The 23455-nt window shown below is 34.1% G+C and overlaps 4 protein-coding genes and 1 pseudogene across 5 annotated transcripts; 3 read left to right on the top strand and 2 right to left on the bottom strand.

Annotated features, from left to right (window-relative positions):
• The first annotated feature begins 2136 nt into the window (after positions 1-2136).
• LOC132284613 (dehydrodolichyl diphosphate synthase 6-like) lies at positions 2137-4692 on the top strand. 2 transcript variants are annotated; one of them, XM_059786731.1, is made up of 3 exons: positions 2137-2238; positions 2368-2423; positions 3388-4692. In XM_059786731.1, exon 3 carries the CDS (start codon positions 3396-3398, stop codon positions 4236-4238), a length of 843 nt encoding a protein of 280 aa, XP_059642714.1. In that variant the 5' UTR covers positions 2137-2238; positions 2368-2423; positions 3388-3395; the 3' UTR covers positions 4239-4692. The 2 variants fall into 2 exon arrangements, with proteins under 2 accessions (XP_059642714.1, XP_059642712.1); XM_059786729.1 differs by having other exon boundaries at positions 3377-4692.
• Positions 4693-5948: 1256 nt separating this feature from the next.
• LOC132280794 (dirigent protein 19-like) lies at positions 5949-6688 on the top strand. The gene has a single exon (XM_059782548.1). It carries the CDS (start codon positions 5998-6000, stop codon positions 6580-6582), a length of 585 nt encoding a protein of 194 aa, XP_059638531.1. The 5' UTR covers positions 5949-5997; the 3' UTR covers positions 6583-6688.
• Positions 6689-8774: 2086 nt separating this feature from the next.
• On the top strand, positions 8775-8935 carry LOC132287232 (U2 spliceosomal RNA; annotated as a pseudogene).
• Positions 8936-10322: 1387 nt separating this feature from the next.
• Positions 10323-15287, bottom strand: LOC132280792 (catalase isozyme 1). Its single transcript, XM_059782547.1, has 8 exons — positions 15176-15287; positions 14156-14252; positions 13186-13463; positions 11793-12569; positions 11421-11510; positions 11111-11178; positions 10907-11000; positions 10323-10725 (listed from the first exon to the last, which is right to left on the bottom strand). The coding sequence occupies exons 1-8, from the start codon at positions 15188-15190 to the stop codon at positions 10666-10668; spliced, it is 1479 nt and encodes a 492-aa protein (XP_059638530.1). The 5' UTR covers positions 15191-15287; the 3' UTR covers positions 10323-10665.
• Positions 15288-17573: 2286 nt separating this feature from the next.
• LOC132282125 (zinc finger protein ZAT2) lies at positions 17574-18338 on the bottom strand. The gene has a single exon (XM_059783746.1). It carries the CDS (start codon positions 18336-18338, stop codon positions 17574-17576), a length of 765 nt encoding a protein of 254 aa, XP_059639729.1.
• Between the last annotated feature and the right edge of the window lie 5117 nt (positions 18339-23455).

Here is a 23455-nt window from a genome sequence, read left to right as displayed (position 1 = left end):
GATTCAGTTTTACACCTATCGTTCTACCAACAACCAATTGCTGACAATCCCTGACTTTACGATTCGTTCTACCAACAACCAATTCCCATCCAACAACTCTCAACTTCAGGCTTACTTTCGATCTTTGTAGAAGAGTTGCAGGTAGATCAGACAACACTCCACGAATGTTCTGACCCCTTCAAAGTGTGATCGCTTCACCCCTTTTCTTCTAGATCTGAATTTGATGAAGAATGAATGAATTCTGCTTTTTCCGGAATTTCTGAATCTTAGATTATGCTTCAATTCCGATGAGATAGAAAATAACACTCCTAAATCACTCTTGTATTTATGTGTGTGCTCTCAAAAATAAAATCAGATTAATTTTCTAAATGAATAAAAAAAAAAATCTCTCAAAAGGCTCTTAAGTAGATCTGATTTTTTTATGCAAACGTAAACCTATGTGTATGGCAAGATTTATATAGAGTTTAGAATGTCCTAATCCTTATGAAAATATAAAAAATTTATTTGGTACAGTTCTGAACCAAATAGGAAAGAAATCAGAAACATGAAACTAGAATTATAACCTGAACAAGACTTTGAACCTGTTCAAGATTGGCATAAAGAATTCGAAGCCAATCTTGAAGGCCTTGAACCGGTTCAATGGGGCTGAACTGGTTCAAGTCTAGCAGACTTAAATTTTCAGTTTTGAAAGGTTGAAAACACTGTTTTGGTAAGTTCTGAAAATATACCTAGTGTAGAATATGTCCTTACAGTTTTAGATTCCTTCCTAAAGTGTTATTCTTACCTTTTTCTCGAATGATCTCAGTCATGGTAACTTTTAACAACCTTCCAATTCTGTAGTCGCAGTCGCTGTCGATACCGATATAATATCTTGAAGTTACAACTCCACAAGGATTTGTTTTAACACCGAACGTTGTTAATTACAGAATATATATTTTTTACAATCTTCCCAAAATATATATATCACATGACATCCATATATGAAAATGGTGTAAATTTTGAGAGTTTAACTTTTTAAAGATGAGATATTGGTACTGAATGAATTATTAAATTTATTCATGGTGGGTCCAGAAAGACGTGATAAATTGGTAATGTTATCAAAAAAAACAAAAAAAAAAAAAAAAAAATAGTTGGGATGCGTGAGTATCAACTAAAAAAAATAGTAACTCTTTTATGCTTTTTAAATAATTAAATAAATAAGTGAATTTCATACTTATTTTAGAACAGCAAAAAATGTGAATTATGTGATGGTTTATTTTTTATTTTGGGACAACCAAAAAAATTAATAAAAAAATTAATATTTATTTTGGGACAGAAGTAACTCTTTTCAATTAATTAAATAAAAATAAATTTTCTATAAAATTCTCAATCTAACAAAATACAAGTAGGAAAACTTAAGTATCTCTTTCAATTCTGTTCTTGATATAACAAACGGTACTGCGAATCAATGATTTTCGCCTTGACAATGTTACTTACCGTATTTAATAAATACGTCTCTTCATACTTTTACAGGTATTTATAATTTGGATAAATTAAGACTTTTATTGCTTTAACTTTCCTCAGATTGTAAAATGTTTTTCATACTCTTCTCTTATTTCGTAATAATTCAATAAAAGAATTTGTCAAATCAAAAGACTATGTTAACCCTTTTATTTTTATTTTTCCATCTTATAAACACTATATCACCCTACCTATTTTTTTTATTTTTTTTAAAAGAAATTTATTCAATCCTAAAAAGACACTAATTAAATATCATTAGTAAAAAAATTAGTTTTGTAAAATTTAATAATATAAAATTGATATTTTGTATTTCAATAATATTTCATGACATTTTTATTATTTCATGTCAAAATATAAAGTTATTGATGTATTTGAACACAAAAAATTGACAATTTACTCATTTTTTGTTTTTTTTTATTATCAATAATAACGTAATTAAACACATACACCAAATATCAAGGTGGGAGGTTAAAATAATAAAGACCAAATTTATCCTTTTTACCTTAAAAAATTTATGAAAAATTAAAAAAGTGGCGAATCGGGCCCACACAATGTGCAAAATATTCGACTCGATTAACGACGAATGTTTTACCCCACTCATAAAAATTCTTCCTTTTTTAGTATTTGTCTTTTTCCCGCCACCGTAGTAAGAACTAATCGGCAGATTTGTTATTTTGGGCTACCACTCTCAAGTCTACTTTCTTTCAACGTTGCTTAGTTACATCTCATTTTTTTTTTGTAAGATTTGTCTGTTTTCATTTTCGTTTCTCTTTTGTATTAATTCTAATTTTAGTTTTATAATTTGAGTTTTAGGGTTTTGAGCATCTGTGACTAACCATTAGCCTTGTTTTTGGATGAATTTAACAGGTTTCAGATCCCTCATCTCTGACCCTTGTCCTTATTTCGTTATCCACATATCAAAGGTGACATATATATTTGTGTGTGTATATATATATATATATATTTGCGTACGTATATTAGTTCAAATCCGTGACTTTTCCATATATTAGTGTCTCTGTACGGATAAATACGAATTCCTTTCCATATCAGTCAAATTTAAATCTCAAGGTGAAAAAAATAATTAAAAAAATATTAATCAGAATCCTCGACTTAATTTTTAGTTTATTCAAACGTAGCAATAGCATTAAATTACCTAAGACTGTTTTTGGGATTTGGGGTTTTGGGAATTTGTGAAACTATTGATCCCCTCCCTCATGTTCGATGAAATGCTTCAGTGAGCCTCTTGGTTTAATTTCTTTGATCTTTGAGGTATTATAAACCATGTTAACTCAAATCTAACTATAGTATAATATTCTTGTTTGTCTTACTGAAAAAATAAAAAAAAAGATTGTTGTTTGAGTATGAATCCTAGATATGGGTGAGCGCTCTGTTTGAGAGGTGAGCTTCATAAATTGATACATGGGTGAGCAAGGTAGCATTTTGCGTCGTGCCTGAAAATTTCATTGGTATATATAATGGGATGCCTCTACTGATTATACATTGGGTCCGTGCCTGGCCTAAAACATCTTATTTTTCAATGTTCAAAAAGATTTATATAATGATTTCCTTTTTTGAGTGTTAATTTATGAGTTAGTATGGTTGTAGATGGTTGATCAATAAAGCTTAACCTGATCTTGGGTAGTAAAAAATGTGGGATGCTGTATTTCCAGGTAGTAAAACATATGGTTCGAATGAGACATTTTAGGTTATATTATTGGCATTTGTGGCCATTTTAATGGATCAACAAGTGTCCTACCTAGTTTGTCAACTATTTAGTTCATTTATTTGGTAATAGAAGCGGAAGGTTTAACTCTATATAATTATGGACTAAAAATGTTGTATTTTGTGCTTATAACTTTGACTGCAATGGTTTTAGGTTTGGTACAGGACTAGAAATGGGGGGAGATAGTGATGCTACTGTCAACAAGTTGTTTGGGAGTTTTGGTAGCTTCATGAGAAGAATTTTGTTTAATATTCTTGCTATGGGTCCCATCCCTAACCACATTGCCTTCATCATGGATGGAAACCGGAGGTATGCTAAGAAGCAAAATTTGAAAGAAGGGGCTGGCCATAAGGCTGGGTATTCGGCTCTGATGTCCATGCTGAAGTACTGCTATGAATTGGAGGTGAAGTACATAACGATCTACGCATTCAGCATCGATAATTTTAAAAGACGGCCTGAAGAAGTTCAAGATGTGATGGATCTAATGCAGGAGAAGATCGAAGGATTGGTCAAGGAAGAGAGTATCGTGAATCAATATGGAGTTAGGGTTTATTTTATAGGGAACTTGAAACTTATGAATGAGCCTGTCAGGGTTGCAGCTGAGAAGGCAATGCGTGCCACAGCCAACAATACCAGAGCTGTGCTATTAATTTGTGTGGCCTATACTTCTTCTGATGAGATAGTACATGCAGTTCAACAATCTTGCCAGGATCAAGAAGCAATTCAAGCATCTAATGGTGTGATAAACGAAGAAAAGCAGGAGAAGCATCATGCAATAAAACTGGTAGATCTTGGGAAGCACATGTACATGTCAGTTGCACCTGATCCAGATATTCTAATCCGAACCTCAGGCGAGACTCGCCTGAGCAATTTCCTTCTTTGGCAGACTACCAACTGCCTCTTGTGTTGTCCAAGTGTGCTGTGGCCAGAGATCAGTTTGTGGCATTTGGTGCAGGCAGTGTTGAATTTCCAGCGGCACCACTCTTATTTGGAGAAGAAAAAGAAGCAGCTATAACATTCTTGCTGTTACAACAGCTTCACACCTGCAGAGATTACTCCGACGTGACGGATTATTTTTTAAGTGGCACTTCTATGGTATGCAGAACCTGCTCAGATTCTATTTTCGGTGTTTTCTCGAGTGGGACATGAAGATTTTATAAGATACTTAACAGACTCAGGAAATGCATGGAAAGTTTTTCGTTTGCTGCAGTTATTGAGACTCTCTCTCAAAATCATAAAACCCTAAAGAAGCCAATGAAGAAGGGGTCTTTACTAACCAAACCCAGCTCTATTATTACACTTTCTTTGTCCTAGTCTTATTAGGACTGATCTCTATGATTTCTATAGCCTTTTACTTTTCATGTATCTTTTAGTTGTAACTTATTTTTTTTCTTGTTGAACTTCTAAGAATACCAACATGTATCTCACTGTATCTCCATAAAAGAAAGTACTATAAGTTATTTTCTTTTCATGCAATGCCCATGCACATGATTCATTTTCCATTTCTTTAATCGCAATTCCAAGACTCTAATTCCATACAACCCGAACATAGCGTTTGTAAAATTTGAGTATTCGTAATGGAGGCATGATGAAAGAGACGCATCTATCTTACCTTCTCAAAGTCGTTTTATCAATTTTCCAGATCAATTTTGATGAAGTTAGGAGATTTTTTTTTTTATTATCTGGCACCATTTATTGGAGTGTTAAGACTTGACACCACCTTAATGTCCCAACTCCAAAATGGTTTTGCTGGATATTGATATGCACTGAGAAGGTTCCATGACCCTTCAAATAGATTTTTCAAACGTTTGATAGCCATTCCAGTCCTGTCAAAGCCACTGCGGTCAAGATTCAAGAGTTAGTGGTCCCAGGATTTGGTGAATTACCACCACTTAGTTTATACTTCCCAGAACAAGACCTTAAACGAAAAAAAAACAAAAAAAAGGAAAAAAAAAATGTCAAGAAGGAAAAATTAAAATGAGGTAATGGAGTTTCTGTTTTTGTAATTTTGCTCTATTGAACTGTAAAGCAGATGTCATCCAAGCCTTTCTAGAAAGAAAGACACCTCTTAGCTGCCATCTACTTTTTATGTAATATTATTATCTTACATATATTGCTTATACCAAGAGTGGTAGTTTAGGAGAGAAATTAGTTTAGGGGGACAATTCGAACACCTACACATATATTTAAAAAGTTTTAAGTTTTATCAATTAGATCATTGTGTAATGTGTACAGAGAACTAGAGACAAATTAATGGTGTGAAAATAACTTCAATTACAAACATAAAATTTAAAGTTGAAGTCAAAATTTACCTCCTCCAACTTTTTATATTCACATTAAGACGTCAAAGTCTTTTGGGTTACTTGTACGTTAGGGTGCTTGCTTTTGGAATTAATGGCTTCCCTCGAGCATGTGTTGTTTGAAAATTTATGGTAGCAAAAGAAGACGCCAGTTTCACATCTTTTTCCATTCTGAAATTTCTTCTGGTTAACCTCTTTTCTGATGTCATATTCCAACATCCACCTAAAATTCATAATTTCTACATCACACATTGTTAGACTCATTGTTAACTCATCCTAGGCATTGATTGGGAAATTGAATTTGGATCCATTATTGGAATTGACCAAGTCAAACAATTTGTGGCTAAAAATGCGTCTCATTCAGTCTTTTCATCCTACCAAGTCAGTCCATTACAGGTCTATATATAAGATTTACTATATCAACCATATTTGTCCCATATTAGGTTCCAAACTTACCCTACCACTACCATTACCATGGTTCTGTCATTACACTACTGTGCTCTTGTTATACTTCCCTTCCTCCTCCTCTCAAATCAAGCCACCTCCACCTCTCACCACCACCACCACCACCACCACCACCATCACCACAACGGACTCAAATCCCTCCATTTCGCACTATTTCAACACGAAACCATAAACAAAACTGGCTACATCATAGTGAATGGAGTGGCAGGACCAGGCGTTAGCCAAACCACAACCCCCTTTGGCACCTTGTTTGCTTTCCAGGACCCGATGACTCTCACACCCAACTCGACTTCCAAAGTAGTTGGGACAGCAGAAGGGACCTCCATCACCACTGGACTTGATGGGCTTCAGAGCATCTCAATTGCCAAGATCACTCTCACTATGAAGCGCCACAAAGGCTCCATTTCCATTGTCGGTGGCACGCACAACGTCAAGCCTTCTGATCATCCTGTCGTGGGAGGCACCGGGGACTTCTTGTTTGTTCAAGGCTATGTCACATCCTCTCCGGTGGATCTTAAAGGCCTCACTGTTGTCTACAAGATTGAGTTTCACCTCTACTGGCCTCCATATGCAAAACAAACTACTTCCTTTTAGGAGACTTGCTCATGTACTAGTATTTTTTTTTTCCTGACTTTGTTATCTGTATTTCATTTATGAATGAGTAGATATATCATGAAATAATATAATACAATTGCTCAGACGACAACAATTCCATAGATTGGTTACCCAAACAGAGACTTGGGCAAGTTTGTTTGCTGAATATGTTTGGCAGTCTTTCGTCCCACATCGGTTATGAATAAAAAGGGGGAGTGAGGAGCTGGTTATAAAAGAGGCGGTTGTGTTCAAATTACACGTGTGATAATTCGAATTTTTAAGATTTTAAATTTTATTTCATAATTTTTAATTATCAAAATTGATGATTTAATTTTGATTGGATAATGGGTTGGAATTATTTTTGTTACATTTTATAAATACATATATATATATATATATATATATATATATATATTTATGTGGTGTCTGTTGGGGAGCTGGCTGCCTGCTGAAATTGAAAAGAAAGGAAGAGACTGAAAAGAAAGGAAGAGATATTAATGGGTGTTGATCTGTTAAGACACGTGGGGGAGGGATTTGTTTACATTATATATATATATATATATATATATATATTATGTTGCATCAGATGGTGATAAGAAGGAGCCGAGATTATGGAGAGAAGGGATGAATGAAAGAATGGTTATGATTTGATGTGGCCCACGAAATAGATTTTTTTTTTGCCCAAAAGTCTTGGCTATTCACGTGGGCTGATTTTGTTGTTTTTTTTAATTATTAAAGGCTGATTTTGTTAAAGTGATATATATATATAAAGTAATGTACTGAAATGATAAAGATGAACGGGGGGCGGGACCCCGTTCAGTGATGATATTGTACAGTGTGCTGTGTGAATTGTGTCGGTGGAAGCGAATATAAAAGTGAGTGTTTGTGCACTGAGTGAGTAAAAAGAAAGAAAAATAGAGTAAGGTACCGAGAGTTTGATCAAATACAGAGAGAGACGAGAGTTGCAGAGGAAGAGCTGAGAGTTGCAGAGGAAGCCGAGAGCTTGAGACTTTGATGATTCAGTAAGGAAAATTCATTTTTAAGGTAAGAGTTTCTAATTCATGGTCTTATTGTATTTTTGTGAATATGTTTGAATTAGTAATTAAATAAATTATTTAATTGCATGTTTAATTAGCAAAAGTTACTGAAAATTATTTAAATACCATATATGAAATTATGATAATGTGTTAATTGATTATATTGTGTTTAAAAATGTTTGTGTGAAATAAATTTGTGAAATTATATATTTAAATTGTTGGCAAAATATGGAATGATAATATGAGTTGTGTAGTTTTTAGTAATTTATTAATTTATTTGAAAAAGTATGTCGGAACTTTATGGATGAATTGATGAAATGAAGCATAAAGTATTCATGTATCTGTTGGGAAAGAAATATGAGGAAAAATGTTTTAAAATAAATGAATTTGTTCTTGGGAAAAATATTTTTCAAAGGAGTTTGCGAAAACCGGACGCCTAGGAGGCTTCTAGCTGTCTATGTTGTTAGTGTAGTCGAAAAGGGAGTATGGTTAAGCTAATTAGGTCGGATTCGACGCTTTGGAGGTACTTTGTGGTCGTGGATAGTTAGTCAACTCTCCATTTATGACGCCTTGGAGGTGTCTTGTGGTCGTGGATAGTCAACTCTCCATTCGTTACGCCTTAGAGGTGCCTTGGGTCGGATTCCATTAACGGTTTGGAAGTTGAAACAGAAATGTTTCGAAAAATGGGGGGTGACATTTGCATAATATTGCACTTCATGACATTGTGGTAAACTTGTGATTGGTTGATATTTGCTACATACTTGTTGTTATGGTTGGGAATGTGCGTTTTCCTATGGTATGATTCTGTTCACTTTTTTATCTATTCATTGTATGGATTCACGGGGATATAAGAAGTGTGTCTTGGACACTTCCTTCTGAGTTTTATTCTCACCCCATCATTTTAACATTTTTCAGGTTACGGGAAGAAAGTGACAGATGACGTTCCTCCACAGGTTTTGATGGGTTAGTGAAATGTTTTGATATATTTTGAAGCTATGATCTCATTTTAATAATATTATTATTATTATATATTAATTCTAAGATGACACGTATATTATGTATTGATATAAGAAAGGACGATAACGTCTTTAGTTGATCCCGGGTTCGAGTAAGGACCCGATTAGCGATTCAGGCCTTCGGGTTCGGGTCGTTACAATATCTTTCTTGGCCTTTTGGTTAAGATTAAGCGTAATATCTGTTCTTATCAGTTTAATATCTAATACGTGGGCTAATGGCCCACATGATATTAAATTTAATTTCTGAGGGGAAGAGAACATCACAGTAGCTTGCTGCTAGGGCTCCTGTATTAAATTTATTTTTTTGATGGGGGAGAGACCATCACGGTAGCTTGCTGCTAGGACTCCTATATTAAATTTATTTTTTAAGGGTGAGAGATCATAACAGTAATTTGCTGCTGGGGCTCTTGGGCATCGCCTTGGTATTGTGCTATTGCTTTGGCCTGCGTACCCCACCCAAATCAAGTTATGGTTTTTACTTATTTGATCTCTTGGTGCTTTTGGCCCTCTGACTTGGGGCTTAAAGGCCCATTAATAACACCAAAGAAAACGGGCTTCAAAACACCCATTAGGGATTTTATTTTTAAATTCTTTTCTATTTATACATTATATTTAGATTTTATTGAAACTTTTTAAGTTGTCATTAATTACGTCGTATCTATATATATTTCATGAAATGTCTATGATAACAGGAATGAAAAAATATATTTTTACTAGTACTGAAATGAACAATGAATGTATACACTCTCTCATATATATATATATATATATATATATATATATATATATATTTCATGAAATGTCTATGATGCCAGGAATTAATGTATTAATATAAGAATAAATATACTTTTACTAGTACTGAAATGAACAATGAATGTATACTCTCTCATACTAGTGTGTGTGTGTGTGTGTGTGTATTTCATGAAATGTCCTTGTGTAATAAATACCGATTTTTCCCAATTCTCATCAACAATGTAATTAACAAATATTCTGGCAGAATTTCAAGAAAATCCGAAAGTCAGTTTCACTCTTTAATTAATATTATATCGATGAGAGAAACAAATCAAAACTTCCTCAAAATTATCTACCAAGTCCCATGTCGGTAGAATTTCAAGAAAATCCGAAAGTCAATTTCACTCTTTAATTAATATTATATTGATGAGAGAAACAAAATCAAAACTTCCTCAAAATTATCTACCAAGTCCCATGTTTCTATAATATTTTGTATAAAATTTTCTATAATGTTCGTTATATGAATGAGTAGATATATCATCAGAGGTCCAAACCTGTGCAGATGTTGATGCAGATCGATAATTCATGATCATACAAATGACATTTTGGTTGTGTAAATGATAAGTAAGATCAGCCCACAAATACTTTAAGGAATTATTTTATTATAACACTATGATGTTAGAGCAAGTGAGGTCCTGCTCGGCAAAAATAAGAAGTTCAAGGACTGCTTGGACAATTCCATTGAATTGTTCCCTAAAAGTGCCCTGTTGAAAACTTTTGATTAGGAGAGACAACACCAGAATTTTCCATTTCCATCCACCTAAAATAATAATAATAATAATAATAATAATAAAGAGAACAAAACCATCTCCTACTCTTGCTTGCAAATTTACTTCTCACAAAGAATCCACCCATCCATATAATTATTGCTACTCTCTCCCTAAATATAACCATATTTACACCATCAAAAAGGATTTAAGACCACTGCATTTAATGGTTAAAGTACAAGTGGGCAAAATATTATAGGCAATGCCTTTGTTGATACAAGCTTGACAAGATTATAAATTAATGGCAAGTAAATCAATTCTGTGTATAACTTGCACAAGACATTGCATCTTATTAGAAGCTGTTTACCATTCTGCTGGTACATTCAAGTCAAACAACAAATTATTTAATTTAGAACACAAAAGGGACAGTAATCACAGATAATTCATGTCACTGCTGGACTAAATTGATATCCTCTCACCGTCTTGCTTCCTCTTTGCTCCTGAAACACCTTTCATACGCGGGCTTTACCTTCACATACTCGGCCTCGTGTTGAGACGAGAGGCGAGCTTCTGACCCAGGGACCTGTCAGCCTGTTGCCACAACAGAAGAATCCCTTTTTAAATCTGTTTTTGTTAAATGGCTTTACTCCAAAATAAACATGTTCAATGATGGAGGAATAGCAGCCAAGTAATTTCAACACCAGACCAAAAAATGAAAACGTGCTAGTGGGGTCAGCAAATTTGAATTACTATTAAACGATAGAAGATTTACCTGAGACCAGTATGAGATCCAAATAGTGCGTATCTCATGGGTGACTCTTGGGTCAGATAAAGCTGCAACCCATCGGCAGATGTAGCGCTCTTGCCTATAAAAGGGAAAAAGAACGTAAAATAGACACAAAAAAAATAAGATAAAAAAAATCACAAAAGCTATTTGTGGATAAAAGTTTTAACAGATTTGGACAAACAAGAATACCTGTCTGGGGCGAAGGAGCGGTATCTCTCCCCAGGCTGCTTGAAATTGTTCTCCTTCTCAATGATACACTAGAGATAACAAAAGGAAGATAGTTGGCCAATGTTAATAATCTGAACTCATAGAAATACTGTACACTTCGTCAAACCAACCATAAACCATTGGTTCAAAGACTAGTGCAAGGAAGAAGCACAACAATCTACATTGAAACCATATAATCTGACTCCAAGTTAGATAAGAATCAAATTTCACCCCTCTAATTCAACTCCAAAACCAGTTTCGATACGATGATCTAGAGCATAAGAAGACAAACCTTCTCGCGCTTGCCGGTATGAATAGGAAGAGGGATGGGGAACCTCTCAGCATGATGTACAGGGTCGAACCTTGAAGGGAAGTAGTTGACCTAAATAAAAGTCATCAGAGCATATTAAAAAAGTCAACAAAGGTCAGAGCAACATACAGAAGAGCTCATCACAACATATAGGATAAGAGGGTTAAGTGGCATGGACAACAGTAGTATTCTAATACAATAGATACATGTTGAACAGTCTCAAGGCACACTAGAGTACTATGAAAGCTCATTAGGGAAAATGATGACTGATGACTTAAAACTCTCCCCCTGCTTCCATTTTGCTCATGTGATTAAGCATGTATGAATGTGTCAAAAAGAGAGAAGAAAGAGTACCTCCTCATCCCTGTGCATGAAGTTCATGAAACCTTCATGGTGATTGTTGTGATGAGCACACTTGGGAGCATTTGCAGGAAGCTGTAGATAGTTTGGCCCAAGTCGGTGTCTCTGAGTATCAGCGTAGGAGAAGATTCTAGTTTGGAGTAACTTGTCATCCGAATAGTATATACCCGGGACAATAATAGCAGGGCAGAAAGCAAGCTGCTCATTCTCAGCAAAGAAGTTATCAATATTCTTGTTTAACACCAAGCGGCCCACTGGCTGCAAAGGCAAGATGTCCTCAGGCCAAGTCTTGGTCACATCAAGTGGATCAAAGTCAAATCTGTCTTCATGGTCAGGATCAATAGTCTGGATGAAAAGCTTCCACTCAGGGTAGTTGCCAGCTGCAATTGAGTCATAAAGATCTTTAGTGGCATGGCTGTGATTTGATCCAACAACCTTGATTGCCTCTTCCTCCAACAAACACTTCACTCCACAAGTGGGTTTCCAGTGAAACTTCACATAATGTGCTTTACCAGCTCTGTCAACCAGTGTATATGTATTAACGCCAGAACCTTCCATATGCCTGTAATCCTGTGGAACACCCACGTCGTCGAAGAGGAAAGAGAACATGTGCAAGCTTTCTGGGTGGTGGGAGAAAAAGTCAAGGATCCTCCAGTCCTCCTGGATATGGGACTTAGGATTGGGTTTAAGAGCATGGACCATGTCAGGGAATTTCATCCCATCACGGATGAAGAATACTGGGAAATTATTCCCCACCAGATCAAAGTTACCCTGATGACAAGGTATCAATCAGGCAAATTAGTGAGTGCTAACAATAAATAGTGAGCTGAACTTAATAGCAGAAAAATTATTAATCATTAGGTAAATTTGCTAATAAATTATTATGAGTGTACAAAAGTTGCGCCATGCGTATTATGATATCTCATGCCGGAAGGGAAACACACATTAAGGGAGGGAAGACTACATCCAACCAATGTCAGGGCACATCGTGCACAGATGTATGCATGCAACATGAACATCTGCACATGAACTAGACCACAGCAAATTGCATATAAATCTCTTTGGGAAGAAAGTGTTTTTGTGTTTAATACCAAAACAACTCTCAACGGTTTGCATTTGAGAAAACATTTCACAACAAGGACACTGGTTCCAGAGGACTTGAGAAGAACAGAACAATCTTATGGGATATGTGAGTATGTGACACTAATTTTGCAGAGAAGGATCAAATATATCATAAAATAAATGGATGGCATGTCCCCAAAAACATTAATGTGGCATAACTACAATGATGTGGGGCCACAATCTCAGGTGATAGGAGTCTAATAGAATAAAATTAACCCTGTTTAGCAACAAACAAGCAGAATTAGTTATTAACTAGTTTGGTTACCTCTCTAGTGTAGAACTTCACAGCAAAACCTCGAGGGTCCCTCAGTGTTTCAGGGCTCCCACGCTCGTGTATGACAGTGGAAAACCTAACAATGACAGGGGTCTGAACACCAGGGGCACGAAGAAAATCAGCACATGTGAGGTGAGAAACATCATGAGTGACTTCAAAAAACCCTTTTGCACTAGCTCCTCTGGCATGAACAACTCGTTCTGGGATGCGTTCCCTATCAAAATTGGCAAGTTTTTCCACCAAATGATAATCCTCGAGGAGAATTGGGCCTGCCAAGAAAAAGCCAGGGCTTAAATATCAATCTACACTTATACGAGGTATTAGGTTTTAAGTCAAAGGTTATACCTAACATCAATAAACAAATAGAAGATTAAGGGTAAAAAATTATTCGACGAAGTAAGACTATCTATCATCTATTTAATCAACATCTCATTAAAATAAAATGCTCAGAAGAGCAAAATATATTGACTATATCAAGAAATATCATATTAAATTGTTAAATGTGTGAAAAGAGAATATGTAAAACCTCAGTTCACATATAAAACTCATAAACTACGCATATATTTCATATCTTAATGATCAAAGTATTTACTTAAGAGAGCACATATTGCTAAGATGAAAGAAAACAATATATATACAGTATTCACTCAATAGTATAACACAGAATTTTCAAATTCAAGCCCATTCGAAAGATATAAAAGTAATGGTTAAAATGCTCGTATACAAAGATATACATCTTTGTGTTTGTACATATACATTTTGATATTTAAATAATCATAAGATATACAAACCGGAATTCTTTTTCTCTCTCTCTCACTCATCAATGACATCTGGAATTCAATTTTTGACGACTGAAAAACAACATGGAGGCCCAAACTCACAAATTTAAGGCCCCCTTTGTCAAATGAGCTTCGGTACCCAAAAAAAGAATAATATACGGCAGATAGATTAACATCAATACCTCTTGATCCAACGGTAAGAGATGAATTGTTATTCCAAACAGGAGCACCAGAGTTTGTAGTGAAATATGGAGAGTTGTAAGCACTTGATGGGCGATACTGTGCCGAATGACAAAAATCATGAGTAATAAGTAAATTCAACACAAATACTAGGAACACCTCTCCAAGAATATCAATATCCAAAAATCAAAGATAAAAAAGGGCATTAAACCAGTATAAAGACTTCGAAAAATGATAAGGTTATCACACAAATCAGGCCAAAAGGCTAAAACCTAATAAATAATTAAGGAAAGAACAAAGATATATCAACTATATTATGTAAGACACCCTTATAAAAACTAACTATATTATGTAAGACACCCTTATAAAAACTATTCCTATGAGGAGGAAAGTCATTCCTTTGAGGGGGCTAAAGAGTGCAATATACCATTTGGTTGCTCAAAAAATATTGGGAGAGAAAGAAAACAAGTTTGGATCCCTAATTTTTTAAAAATAGGGACCCAAAAAAGCAATAAACTCCCTTTAGCTGTGTTAACACTAATTTTTAAGCTGAGTTGAGAATTTTTATAATTTTTTTATTTTTTTTCTGTAAATCGAAACAAGATTCAACATTTTAAGTTTCGTTCATTCTTCCTCAATTTTCTTGGCAACCAGACGGGCTGCTAGAAACAAGAAAATTTCAAGAAAGGGTAGTTACCTTGCCAAAAAGAATCAAATGAACATAAAACATCAAAAAGGATATAATCAAGAGTTATAGATATCAATTCTGAACAAGATTAAAAACAGATAGAAGAAATAAAATCAACTGAATCATAGCAAAAACTCGCCGAAATAGTGAAGGTCAATTGATTTAGCAACAGAATCGAACGAAGATGAACATCCAAATATATAATCCACAGTTGTATATAGCAATCCGAAACAAGATTAAAAATAACATATAAGATGAGTCAGAGCACAAAACAATGAAACCAAGCATTCGATTTGAAAACCCAATAACAGTAATACAGGAAGAAAATGGGTACCCTGTAAGGATCCATGGTAGAGCGAGAAAGTAATACAAGAGAGAGAGGACCTCGGGACAAGGAGGAAAAAGTGGCATACACGACCTTATATAGTTATATTTAAAGCATATCCCATCACAAATTTTGTTTTATTTTTAGCAAACAGGGTGTCTCCGTCCTTTACCCTTATTTTTTTAACCACCATCACAAATTCACAACCTTCTATTTCTGATTATTTTATTTGATTTCATAATTGAAAAAATCAAAATTTTAGTACGCGAAAATGGTTAATCGGTGCGATTTAGTATTTTTATAACTAATTACAAAATAAATCAGACAAATTATAATAAAATGATATTTTTTAAAAATGTTTGTATATTTACTAGACGTAATATCAAACTAATTAGAGTGAATAATAGTAGATGCTCTCCTACTAATTTTTTTTTTTTTAGTAGCATCAACTTCTTAGCCCAAAATACTAAAAATTGTTCTTAATAAATTGTTTTTTAATTTTAAAAAATATTATTTATGTAATTCTTAGAAAAACTATCTGCAACCTCAAATGAAATCTCTCTAATTTGAATTCAATTAGTAGTAATTTTCTATTATTTACTCTTTCCGTCCCACGTTAAAAATTCATTTTGACTTTTGTTCTATATTAAAAGTTCATTTCGAGAATTATGAATCACAAAATTGTGAATCACAATTTTTCGAAGTGAACATTTAAAATAAAACAGAGATAGTTGTATTTCTTTCTTGTTTTTATTTAACTTTTATTTGTTCAATATCTCTTTTTTATTTACTATTTATTTATTTTTTATTGGTGTTGTGGTTCACTAATTTAAGTGAAAAGTAGGGCCGGATTGATAATTATTTTATGTGAAGGTTATAAATTCAAAGGGCGTAGATAAGTTTGAGAAATTATGAGAAGGTGATGCATTCATGATCCGTTTTTGTGTGTTTTTTTATGCAACCACATTTTCATCACTCACAGCCACATCTGGCAGAAGGTGACATGTATATGGAGCCACATAAGCGGCTAAGGCTTTGAAACGTGTGCGAAAATTATTAAGTCTGGGTGGATAGGCCTCGAGTGATGATGATCATGCGTAGTGAGGTCTCATGGAAATGCGTGAATACATCATATGGGCCAATCTTTTAACAGATTCCGCTTCACTTGTGGGTTTGGCCCTTGAGCCCACAACTGAAGTGGGACTCTGTTAAAAGATTGGGCCAAAATTGTGAACCAGAAGTGGACTCAAATCTTAGCCATCTGAAGTCCATCAACCACCATTGGGCCCACCTTAAGCCCATCAATCATTTTACACGAGCCTTCTAATTACGGACGTCCAAAGATATGAACCAACAACCCAGTTGCTAGAGATCATACGAAACAAGAAGAGGTTAAAGGTTGAGACCTGAATGATGGCGATTTCAACTTAAAAATTATTTTACAGAAAAAATAAAAATAATTAAAAAAAGAAAAAGCAAATCCAAGCTAGCCCAACAGGGGTGGACTCATGTAAAACAAAAGCTAACTGAAAATGCCTAGGAATGAAATCTCCTTCACATGTATTATGTGAGTGCTTCTACAATTGGAAACAACTGCCTAGACATATTTTCCATATATGTACAGACAACATCCTATATTGCAATTCCAAAATAAGAAAAATCACCTATCTACTAAACCATGATTCTCCACTGCACCCTACTACCCTCACCTTCTTCAAGTTGATTCCATGTAGAAATTCCATTCTCCCCATTCAAATCTATAGCCAGTACCATGCATGTTGAGTCTAAGGTCTTGTTTCATCATCAATGTCCATGGACTCCACTCTTATATGTACGTTCAATCATATATATATATATACACATGAATTTATAGTGCAGTTATATACGTATGTATATATATACGTTCTAATCATATATATATATATACAAAAATTTATAGTGTATATATATATATATATATATACACACTATATATGAACTTTGCAAATGGAGTTACATATGATCGACTATCATTGGATGAAACTCCCACGCTCACGTGACATTATTATTTTTTATTTTAAGTGACAAAATTAATTAGTTGGCAATTTAATGTCAACAATATATAACATAGTACGTATAAGAAATTTATAAAAATTATAAAACATGAAAGAATAAAAGAATAGAGACGCCAAAGATAGAATTCAATTTAAAGTACTCAATTATTCATATAATAACCATAAATTGTTTCTTCCATATTCTGGAAAAACAGAAACTTACATAAAACACATCATGATGATAATAATAATAATAATAATAATAATAATAATAATAATAATAATAATAATAAAGTACTCCAGCAAAAATACTCAAAAACAGAAGCCAATTATTCAAGTACTACGTCCTCTTGAGAACCACCACATGCGCATCCTCATGTGTCTGAGGGGGGTGACCGGTTCAGATCAATATCTTGACCATCTTCCCTTTTGGGTGATGGTGGCTGATCGTCCTCAGCGCCTTCTTCAGGCGCCGGCACGTTAAGATCTAGCCCCGCCTCCTCTCTTCCCCCTCCTTTGGTCTCTGCCACAGGCGCCGCAGCCACTTCCTCCCTTCTTTGGCTCGTACTTTCGCTGACTACTCGGCCCTGTAGTCGCGCAATCACCTTCGCCATGTCTTCGTCGATTTCTTCTTGGTTGAAGCGTGGCGGTGGATATGCACCACGCCAACTGCGATCCTTATGACTCCTCAGGTGCCCGAACAAACTTTTCTCTCTGTCAAACACTCTCGGACACTCACTGCATTTATACACGACCCGCTGTGGTTGTGGCTGTGGCTGTGGCAGTGGCTGTGGCTGTGGCTCTGGTTGTGGTTGTGGCTGATTATCAACCGGCTTTATCTTTGATTTGCTTGAAGAACTAGCACCGGGATCGCCTTCTCTGTATCTCTTCTTCGGAGGAGTAGGCCTCCGGGCTTCACCGCCACCATCAGCCTGACCGGACCCAACATTGGCCCCTTCTGCCCGAGCGGTACCACCAGCTGCAGATAATGATCCGGCACGGGCATGGTGGGGAGGCTGGGGATCAGGGTTTTCTGTTTGTGGCATTGGGGGAGGATGTTCTCCGGTGCGAGGCGGGGAGGGTTGGCGGTCACCTCGGCCGGAAGATTGATCCCCGGAATTATCTTTGGGATTACTCATTTGTAAAGAGAAGATAAGTGAAGTACTCGTAATAGAAGGAAGAAGGAAATGGGGACCAAATTATAAGTGGGATGTAAGGCAATGGGTGGGTAATATATATAGTGGTGGGAAAATTTTGAATTGGTGGTTATTTAAAGTTAACCGTTTCTGTCTCCCAACAATATACTTATATGAAAAGTTGCGTCCCTTTATTTTGAACCCTACACGTGGACAGATGATGAAAATGTACAGTTCTGATAGGATAGATCAGTGAGAGATGATGATGCGGTGCATGGGACCTTTTGTTGGTGAGGAGTAGTAAAATCGCAACTTGTACCTTTTCAAATAAGCGGGAAACTGACCGTTAAGTAGTTAACAGAACGCACTGGTTCGGCAAATAGTGTTACGATTATAAGCACTGGTTCGGGAAATAGTGTGACAATTATACCCCTATATTATACGTGAACACCCAACTCTTCGGTCTATCACATTTGATGAACATAAATTCAGTGGTCACATGCTGCCACGAGGGTGGTTGCTTGGGATTTTTTTTAATTTTTTTGGTGTAATTAATGGTTGAAATTTTTATATGAATTATTGAGTGAGTTGGGTATGTCATATTATTAGTATGTCTCATAAAAAAAATCCACCATATAATAGGATGAAATTGGTTCTATGATATAATAAAAATTGCTCTTCACACCCTAATTTGTTAAATTTTTATTTACTCAGGCATATTAATGACGTGATATTCTAGTACAGTTTCAAGTGTGGGATTCTTTTCCGGTGGAAGAGCTTTGGTTCTGCATGGAGCTGGTTGAGTTTGCTAGGTGATAGAGGCTTTTGAAAGTGTGATGCATAGGGGTGGTGGTCTAGACGTATTCTTTTTTTTTTATCATATGTTGTGGTTGAAGCAACATCAAAGTAATTTCTTGGTTGGGCTCTGCATGCGCGCGTAGAGCAATGTAGTGTTTGATGATGCAAGTCCTTTCTTTATTCATGACGTTATGTACTTTGATTTAATGAATAAGAAGATTGTGTGTGTGTGTATATATATATATAATATCTTCAAGCTGTTGTATATATTAATTGTTGGATAATGATAGGCTAGTTGTTTCAAACTGGAGCCTAAGTAAAATTTTAACTTTATTTTTTATAATAAGGCAAAACAGATATGAATATGTAAGTTATTTTTTTTTCCTCTCTTTTTATCTTCTGTTTTGCTTTTTAGTTTGGCTTCTGTCAATATTAAAAACCATTTTTTTTTTTTTTTCAAATACTCTTCTATACATTATTTCTAAACCAGTAAATTATATATATATATATATATATATATATATATATATATATATATATATAACTTAGAGTATATAATATTATCAATCAATTAAACATTATTTCTATACATTATTTCTAAACCATTTCTAAGTTATATATATATATAACTTAGAGTATATACATTATTTCTAAGTTATATATATATATAACTTAGAGTATATAATATTATCAATCAGTTATATATATATATATAACTTAGAGTATATATATAACTTAGAGTATATACTCTTCTATACATTATTTCTAAACCAGTAAATTATATATATATATATATATATATATATATATATATATAACTTAGAGTATATAATATTATCAATCAATTAAACAAAAATCTCATTTTCTCAATATATACTTGCCCCAAATTTTTCGGTTCCAACTTACAAAATAAAAAAATCTCTCTTACTTTTGAGTTGAGATCAAAAGTGAGTAATGAACAAATCAGATTCTTGAATACCATATAAATTACTCCATTTGTTCTAAAATAGTTGTCTGTTTTGGGAGATGTGCTATTTTGGGACGGAGGGAGTATATAATCATATTTTTTTATACATATAATATATGTATTTTAAAAAAAATTCAGCATTTACTTTTTTAACGTTGCAATTCATACTTATTTTTATGTAACTCAAAGTATGAGATTGGTGGTTGGTTTAAACGGAGTCTTGCTCATATTTGGCTTGAATTATCCTCTTTATACAATTGTACTATTATTTGATAATTGAAAATAATGGAAGATGGATAGTTTAATATGTATTACATATTATGCGTTTCAGTTTTTGCTAGATTATTAATTTGTATTATTAATACATCAAATTCGTATTTGTTTATAAATTAAAGTCTAATTGTTTACTTGAAACTTATGTAAATTTTTGCTTAAATCTTATTTTTGTTAGGGAAGTTTGATAAAAAAAAAATAATAATAAAAAAAAATAAAAAAAACCTTCTTGAAATAGTTTTTTTTTAATAAATTGGCAAAAATTTGGCTAGATATATATTTGTATGAATAAAATGAATAGTAAATTTTCTAAAAACTTTTTTAGCTTGAATTAATCTTATGGTTGCTTCAAAGTTTGGCCCCCCAACCACAAAATTCTGACCCCGCCCTTATTAATGATATTATCTTTTCTTGATGAATATTATGTGTATTTATATCATCATAATTAAGTTTATGCTGTAAGAACATTGAAAACCTTCATTGGATCTATCTTACTGGAGTGAAAAAATAAAATAAATCAGAAATTATAGATATGATTTATATTACCTCCACATTTATTTTACTGACCAATTTTATTTTAAATTTATTTTATTTTATTTATTTTATTTTTTTTCTGAATGGTAAGATGAGTATTATAAAAATAAGAATCCATTATGGGCAAAAATTACAAAAGCCTAATGGCCCAGTGACTTGCAAAAGGTTTGCAAAGAACAAAAGCCAATAGCACAAAAACCAAAAACCACACTGGCCCAACCAGTGGCGTAACCACGTAGGGAAAAGTGGGTGCAACTGCCCTCACTAAATTTTTAATTTTTTTAATTTTTTTTTTAATTTTATATAGAAAGATTTTTATATTCGTATAACTGTCCCCACTAAAAGTTGACATTGCACATAATCTTTCAAAAAAGGAATATAATCTTTTCAAAAAATATGATATTAAAGGAATATAATCTTTTCAAAAAATATATATATTTTTTTCCACTTTCTTAAAATATTATATTTTTTTACACTTTCCCAAAAAATACAAGATTCTTTCTGACTTTTGACTTTACCACAAACAAATGCGTTGTTAATTTTTAAAAATTTACAAAATCTAAACAAATACGGCAGTGGGAGACAGGTAATCTGATATATAATTTTTTATCATCTAAATTTACTATTATTATGCCATGAACATTTTTAAAACTCGACTGCGTATTTTCAAAATATGAAAAATATTTTGAAATATTTAGTACTGTTTAATTTTTACATATATTATTTTGGTTCAAATAATATATATATATATTATTGCTGTTAAAAATTGCCCCTACAAGAAAATTTCTGGCTACGCCACTGAGCCCAACCAGTGGGATTACAACTGAATTACAAAGCATATTAACACTTGACCTCCAATGGTGAAGAAGCACCGATGGAGGAGGGCAACCTTGTAAATCTGGAGGCGTGGGAGGGGGACGGATGAAAGCACCGGAACACAATTACATAATACTGCATTCTCAACACACTTAAGCCAATTTATATTAGTGATAAATATATGAACTTGGACCACTATTGGCCTATTTGGGGCTTATATAGAGTTGCAACAAAATGCATATGATTATCTAGAGGAATGAGTTTTCAATATATGAATTTTGACACGCCTGTAATTTCATATGAGTAGGCATTAGATGAAACTCACGTGCTCACATAATTAACATGATTAATTAAATTAAAAGGTGATACAATGTCAATACGTATCACTGTTACAATGAAGACTTTTTGTACATATATAAAAATTAAAAGAATAAAAAGAAAAAAAGATCATCAATAACAAAATATTTAAAGTAAAAGACAATGCTTCTTTCCAATTCAGGATAAAGGATCTTCATCCAATTTAAAGATGTGGCCTAATAGAATTGCAACAAATGTCCAAATTTTTTTTAAAAAAATATTAAATTGGCAATAATGAAGACTTTTTGTACATAGATAAAAATTAAAAGAATAAAAAGAAAAAAAGATCATCAATAACAAAATATTTAAAGTAAAAGACAATGCTTCTTTCCAATTCAGGATAAAGGATCTTCATCCAATTTAAAGATGTGGCCTAATAGAATTGCAACAAGTGTCCAATTTTTTTTTTAAAAAATATTAAATTGGGCATTGCCCATATATATGCAAGTATAACCCATATCTTCCTTTTTTTAATTTTATTTATTTCCTTTGCATCGGCGCCTTCTTCCTCTTCCCCGTAACCGACAACTGGACCACTTTGGCCGACGACAATCCAAATCCTTCTAAGTCTTTCCTAATCTGCCGCCACCGCCTTCGGCCTCCTGGATCGACCGCGGAAACCCTAATTATTTTATATATATATATATATATATATATATATATATATATATATATACGCGCGCGTGTCTCTCTGTGTGTAGTGTGTGTGAATTGGGGTTTAGGGCTAATGTTTGGTTTTTTATATCACAGATATGGCGTGGAGGCCGAGGCCGAGGTCGTTGGCAATGGCAAAGTTCGGCGGAGATGGCAGAGTTAAAAGAGCGGACGAAAGTGTTGTGGTAGAGGATGAGTTGCCAGGGGCATCGGTGGTGGTGGTTGTGGCACCACTGATTATGACTGTAATGGCCCTGGTTTTTCAAGCCATTGCGTCTTATGATGAATAGAAGATTGACCCGATAACGGATCAAGATGCGGAAGCAAGAAATAAGACAACGGTCTCCCAAGGCACAACATACCTCTAAGACACTAAGGTGACCTTCCATGAAGTCATAAAACTCAATAAGAACTGACGCGGAAGAAAAAGATCGGAAAAAGATCAAATAAGCCCCCAGGGGCAAAATAGTCTTTTCACATGGAAGCAATGTCCCTATGAATGTATATTTTTCCCAAGACACATCCGTGAGTCACGGAACTCAAAAGAAGTAGTAGAAGCGGATTAAAAGAAAATCGGACAAATTTAGCCCCAAAGGCAAAATGGTCATTTCTGAAAATATAAATTTGGGTGCCACCGGGCACACAACTGGAAAAACAGCAAAAAACTAACTAAGACAGACTCAAGAATCGCATGATTCGGAATCCAGACGAAGAAGAAACG

The sequence above is a fragment of the Cornus florida genome, unplaced genomic scaffold, assembly GCF_030987335.1.
Source record: "Cornus florida cultivar Cherokee Brave unplaced genomic scaffold, ASM3098733v1 CherokeeBrave_3.0.0_Hap2_Chr11, whole genome shotgun sequence".
Classification (NCBI taxonomy): domain Eukaryota; kingdom Viridiplantae; phylum Streptophyta; class Magnoliopsida; order Cornales; family Cornaceae; genus Cornus; species Cornus florida.
Note: the sequence above shows the minus strand (reverse complement) of the source record. Positions and strands in the feature narration are given on the sequence as shown.